The sequence below is a fragment of the Arachis ipaensis genome, chromosome B7, assembly GCF_059453495.1.
Source record: "Arachis ipaensis isolate K30076 ecotype BB chromosome B7, ASM5945349v1, whole genome shotgun sequence".
NCBI classification, from domain to species: Eukaryota; Viridiplantae; Streptophyta; class Magnoliopsida; order Fabales; family Fabaceae; genus Arachis; species Arachis ipaensis.
The window spans coordinates 2391327-2397651 of NC_142442.1; the positions used below are offsets into that span (position 1 = coordinate 2391327).

The 6325-nt window shown below is 35.1% G+C and overlaps 1 protein-coding gene across 1 annotated transcript; it reads right to left on the reverse strand.

Moving 5' to 3' along the window:
* Positions 1 to 266: 266 nt before the first annotated feature.
* Positions 267 to 2164, reverse strand: LOC107609449 (O-Glycosyl hydrolases family 17 protein). The gene is made up of 2 exons (XM_016311433.3): positions 765 to 2164; positions 267 to 622 (listed from the first exon to the last, which is right to left on the reverse strand). The coding sequence occupies exons 1-2, from the start codon at positions 2104 to 2106 to the stop codon at positions 588 to 590; spliced, it is 1377 nt and encodes a 458-aa protein (XP_016166919.1). The 5' UTR covers positions 2107 to 2164; the 3' UTR covers positions 267 to 587.
* Between the last annotated feature and the right edge of the window lie 4161 nt (positions 2165 to 6325).

Here is a 6325-nt window from a genome sequence, read left to right on the forward strand (position 1 = left end):
ATCATAGGGGTAAAGGGTTTTCCAATTTTTGCCTTGATTGGATCGTTCTTATTTTCTAGGAAATGGACAACGAAAAAGACATGGAGGATGTTCAAATTGCATCAACCACCAAGTGGGTCTTTCAATTCCGAATATCAAACATGATTCATGATTATGTATTAATGTTCATATTAACGTGTGGCTATTAGGCCTTATACTTCAAGTTGCAACAAAATGTAAACGTCTTCTAATAAAAAAAGAGTAGGACAAGTAGAAGGAACAAAAACTGAATGAAATGTATTCTATGATATCCCATTAATTAAATAATAAATATAGATAGGAGATAATTACAAACAAATGATAATGGAGTCAACGAAACAGATAATCCTCCGAACTACTCATGAATATTTATTCATAAATACAAAGAAAAAATAACAAAGCAATCAAAGTAGTAACGCAAGTTTCTAAGCCACCAAAATCCACGCTACCGTGGAAAAGAACAAGTGACCTACAAAAAAAAATGCCTAATAATAATAAATAATAATAATACTCCACACAAATCTAAATCTAATAATCTTAACCTAATAATCCAACTCCATTCTTCGTCTTCAGTATCCAGTGGGGAATTCACACTTCCCAAATCCTGCAACACATTCAAAACAAACACATTTTCAATAAACCATGCACTATGAACAAATTCAGTTATTTTCTAACTAGAACACGTGAAAAATGAAGAAGCAAGTACATGCATGCCGTAACAAAGATCATGGTAATTTAGCACTTACTAGGAGGTTGGGTAACAACATAACCAGCACCGCCAAAATTGCACGTGCCAGAGGCACGTGACATCTTCTGATAGTAACTGTTAAAAGCATACGAAGCGTGCGCCTCCAACGTGTTAGGATCGTAACACGTGGCACCCTTCTGAATCGGAGCGCAATCAGCACCACCCTCTCCACAAGCATAATCAAGCGCCGCCTGAAGCTTCTCCGCCCCAGCACCACCGTTCGCCACACACCACGTGCCTCCCTTCGTCGGCACCTGGCTCTTCCCGACCTCAGACGATGGCGCCGCCGCCACCTCCGCCACGGTAAGAGGAATATCATAAACCTTCTGCTCGGTTGGATAAAAAAGCCCGTAATTCCTTTCGGAAGTGGGCCCGGGCTTCTGGTTCTCGTTAAAAAGCGCGAATAGAAAAACGTTAAGTGGGTCATTGGGCCTTAAGGGGGTCCCACTCCCATTTAAAACACGCTTAACGAGATTTCCGTTATACGACGCCGCATTGGCCTCACTCGCTCCAATCTCATTGGAATCCCCTTTGGAAGGCCAACCCGTTTCCGAAACGACAATCTTTATGTCGCCGTATTGGAGTGCTGACGTGGCAGCATTCACCGCATCGACTTGCGCGTCGAACAAACTGTTATACTTGAAACCGTTACCGGAATCAACCACCCCTGGATTGTTCTCGAAGAGCGCGTAACTGAGATTGATTTTATCGCTGTTAGCAGCGTACGCGAAGAAAGGGTACGCGTTCACCATTAAGTAGGATCCGGTTTTTCTGAGAAACTCGAGCATTGGTTTGATGACCGGTTCGACCAGGTCTGATTTGAACGAACCGGAGGAGGTAGGGTATGAGGAGGAGAGAGCGGAGAGTGCGATCGGGGACGAGATTTTGATGTCGTTATGGAGGTTGAGTTTCTTGAGGGAGTTGTAGACGTTGTTCATGGCGGGAACGAGGTAGTTGGTGGTGTTGTTAGGGTCCACGAAGACTTCGTTTCCGACGGCAATGGCTTCGATTTGTGTGGCGGGGTGGTAGGCTGAGATGTTGGCCTTCACCCAGTTATCGGCGAAGGACTGGTCTCCGGCGGCGGAGGAGAGAAGCTCGTTAGGCATGGCTACAACAACCTTGATTCCGGTGTTGGAAAGTGCGGAGAGGACGGTGGCGTCGGTGTCGTAGAGCTTGACATGTGTTATTCCCTGTGACTTGAGAAGCTGCACGACCTTGGAAGGCGGTGGTAGATCATTAGCCACCCTGCCATAGTTGATTCCGATGGAAGGTGCAGCTTCCGAAGTGATTGAAAGAATGAAGATTAATAATGAAAAAAACAATGCAAGAGAATGAGCCATTGTAATTTGTAACTAACAAAAAAGAAGAGTGTGAGAGTAGCGGAAGTTATTATTTCGTAATGTGAGAGAAGCGTGTGTGAATTTATAGAGAGAGAGAGGGGAGGAGAAAAAAGACATTTCACTTTACGCAATGAGGGACACGTGGAGCGTCTTTTACGGGGCACTAGTCTCATCGTGGCTCATACGTCGCTCTTCATGGAGGAACTTCGTGGAGACGCAGACACTAGATCACACCAGTTGAGAGCGCTAAAATATATGTTAAGATCTTATACATTCATATAGTATTTAAGTTTATTTTGTATTTATTTTATCATGATATTTTTCAATACGATTATTTTATATGACAAATTAAAAATATGAATATGAATAGTAATAAAGAAATACTGGTATGTTGGTTGGCTTGACAAAGAAACAATGATGATATTGTAGACCCAATTGGGGCTGTGGTTTCAACAATAATTGTACTCATCACCAAATCTGAACGCTAGACTTTCTTTGTTAATAAAATAAAATAAAATGAAAAATGATTATTTTCTTGAAAACCAATATATATAGTCGGCACCACCATATATGTTGTTGTTTTTTTGTCAAATGACAGTTACTTTAGGCTGGATTTGTTTCCGAGAATAAGATAAGATAAAATATTAGGAATAGAATAACATAAGACACTGAAAGATAGAGACACAAATTTTTGTGTTTTTGTATTTTATTTGGTAAAAAACTAAAATAAATTATAAAAATTCAACTTATTCTCATTTTTTTTTAAGTTTGAGATTAAAAATATAATAATAAAAAATATAATCATAAAAAATTAATAAAAATAATAAAAAAAAATAAAAAATAAGTTGTATCTCTTGTTAGTATTTCTATATTCTTTCTGTTAAGATGAATATAAAATACAGTATTTCTAAACCATTGTCTCTGTCCATATTTCTTATGTCAAACACGATTATGTGTTTCTGTAGGCAGCCTTAGGATTTAGACATTCGTTCATGAATGTGTTTGCCTATAATCGAATTAGTTCATCAACTGTTTAATTTGTTGAACAAGTTAGAAACCAAAGTACATATTAGCTTGCCAATAAATAACATGCTTAATTAATTAGTATATGTTTGTATGTCCCTTTAATTTGTTATTTCTCTAAGTTTTTAAATTCAATTTCTCTTGTGTTAGAGAAAATAGAAAGCCATGTACGTAACTAAGAAACATTTATCATTTATTATTAAAAGTTTGCTGTGTTACTTCATACATATATACACACATTACTTGATCAGATCAAAACATACATGTGTTCCATATCTGAAAAAGCAAATAGCCCTTAAGAAAAATCAAGCTTGCTGCCCATTTCATTCTTTAATATATAAATCCTAAATTCTAGCATTATTAGGTAGCCTAAAGTGCAACCACTTACTTAATTAACCAATTTTTTGTTCTTCATCGATCAAATGTCTTAAGAACTCTTTGAAATAAATAAAGTTAAATTAGCTTAATGTTTATCACGTATTTCTTTTTCTTTTCACTCAATTTTTTTTGAAAAATTTCTACTCTCTTTTTTGAGAAATGTTAAAATGACACTTCTCTCATTTCTATTTGTAAAATGTACATTCTCCTCCCTTATAACTTATAAAAAACCTCCTCTTTAATCCATTTTAAGTTTTTTGTATTAATTAATGTTAATTTTATCCATTTTTTAAGAAAAAATAAATTATTTTTTACAAAAATACTCTTTAACAAATTTTTTTTTGTCATTAAATTTTATTTACCAAAGTACCCTTTAATAAATTATTTTTTTATTGATTAAATTGTATTTTTACCAAAATATTTTTTAAAAAATTAATAATTAAATTATTTTTTTAAGATACTCTTCAATAATTTTTAATTATTAAATTATAATTTTATCAAAATTTTTGTTAACAATTATTTTTATATTTTATTATTAATTTTTTGATATCAATATATATTATTTTAACATTAAATAAAAAATCTTACCATTATATATTGATATTGGAAAATAATCTTAGTAAGATTTTTTATTTAATGTTAAAATAATATATATTGATATCGAAAAATTAATAGTAAAATATAAAAAAATTGTTAACGAAAATTTTGGTAAAATTATAATTTAATAATTAAAAAATTATTAAAGGGTATCTTAGAAAAAAATAATTTATTAAAGGACATTTTGGTAAGAAAAATTTAATGATAAAAAATAAAATTTTTGCTAAAAAATATTTTTGTAAAAAATAATTTATTTTTTCTTGAAAAATGCATAAAGTTAATGTTAGTTAACACAAAAAATTTTAAATTGATTAAAAAAGAGGTTTTTTAAAAATTATAAAAGATGAAAATATACATTTTATAAATAGAGAAGAGGAGAGTGTTATTTTAGCATCTTACAAAAAAAGAAAATAATTTTTTTTTGGGCAAGTTACTTAAATAAATAAATTGGAGAAAATATTTACCTGAATGTGCAAAACTGTTTCTTGTTACCTGCATGTGCAAAATGCCATTTCTATGTAAACCGTGGCAACCCACTACGATTTCTAAACGTACATAAACCGTGGAGACCCATAGCGGATTAGGGTTTAAAAAAATTGAGTGTAAACCGTGGTAGGTCACCACGGTTTACTAAGGAAAATTTGCATGCATAAACCGTGGAGGGTCACCACGGTTTATGAAGGAATCCTTTTGCACGTAAAATCCTGTGGGTCACCACGGTTTACGTGTGTGTGGCTATATAAGTAATCCGTGGAAGGTTAGGACGGATCATTTGGTAAGGAACAAAAAAAAAAGGAAGTTGTTGTGTTGAGAGGATTTGGCAAAACTTTGGAGGTTTGAAGGAGAAGTGGGTGGTGGAGCCAATGGAGGGTGAGGATCGCTTGTACCGACTAAATGGCGTCGCTCACGTGGCAGGATATATCGACGAAGAGGTTAGTTACTGTTTCTGTCGTTATTATTGTTATTAAAATTCATACTAATGTAGCAATTGATATTATTAGGGATATTGTTAGTAAAAATATTTTATTATGTTTATTTGTATTGTTATTCTGATTAATGTTATTTACATAAATATTGATATTATTATGGTTACTGTCAATCCAAATGTGAGGCATTTATTAATATTGTCTACTGAATAATGCATATTTTATTATGCTTATTTATCTTGTAAGTCTGGTTAATAGTATTTCTCTAAAATATTTTGTTATAAATGTAAATATTTTATTGAATAATATTTTTTTTCTGTATTTATATTGTTATAATGAGTGCATAGTATTCGTAGCTTCACGGTGTATTACACACTAAGAGAATCAATGAATTTAATGTGACGAGTCTAATAATTTTTACGAAAATTATGTTTGGTGTTGTTTGTAATTGTTTTATGTTAAGGGATTTTGTTACCCACGTTTTGCAGCCTAGTAGGGTTATTAGCGCCGTTAGGAGGTAGCAGAATATGCCCTTACATGACCGGATTATACCGTATCTGGAGACTGCCGGCTTGTATCATCTGGCTAGGCTAAACAGTCAGTGGTTCTGGGTTGATGAGTCTCTCCTTAACGCATTTATTGAGCAGTGGCGTCCGGAGACCCACACGTTCCATATGCCGTTTGGTGAGTGCACCATTACTTTACAGGATGTTGCGTATCAGCTGGGTTTGTCGATTGATGGTGTGCCCGTTAGTGGGTGCTTGAATGAGTTTGAGAATCTGATGGAACACGGTAGACCGGCATGGGTGTGGTTTCGAGAGTTGTTCGGGGAGTTACCTCCACAGAGTAAAATCAAGCAGATGACAGTGTACTACACATGGTTCCACGAGAGGTTCCGGGTTCTCCCTGCAGATGCTACTGATGAGACCGTGCGTGTATACGCACGCGCTTATATCCTGATGTTGTTGTCGTCTCAGCTGTTTGCGGACAAGAACGCAAACAGGGTTCACCTTCGCTGGTTGCCTTATTTGGCCTCGTTGGACGAGTTGGGCAGATATAGCTGGGGCTCCGCTGCACTGGCCTGGTTGTATAGGTGTCTTTGTCGTGGAACAAACAGGAACGTCGTTAACTTGGCTGGACCGCTACAGCTACTACAGTCTTGGATTTTCTGGAGGTTTCCCACTCTGAGGCCCACTGGTTTTGACCGGTTCGGGTTTCCTCTTGCTTCCAGGTAGGGTTTAGTATTATCCGTTAATAAATATTAAATACATCATGTGTTATGGTTTGTTTTGACA

Excerpts from the sequence above, each read along its gene's own strand:
- LOC107609449 (XM_016311433.3), bottom strand. The coding sequence starts at position 2,106 with ATGGCTCATTCTCTTGCATTGTTTTTTTCATTATTAATCTTCATTCTT. Across the intron at positions 623-764 it reads TGTTGTTACCCAACCTCCTA|GATTTGGGAAGTGTGAATTC; the intron begins GTAAGTGCTAAA and ends AATGTGTTGCAG.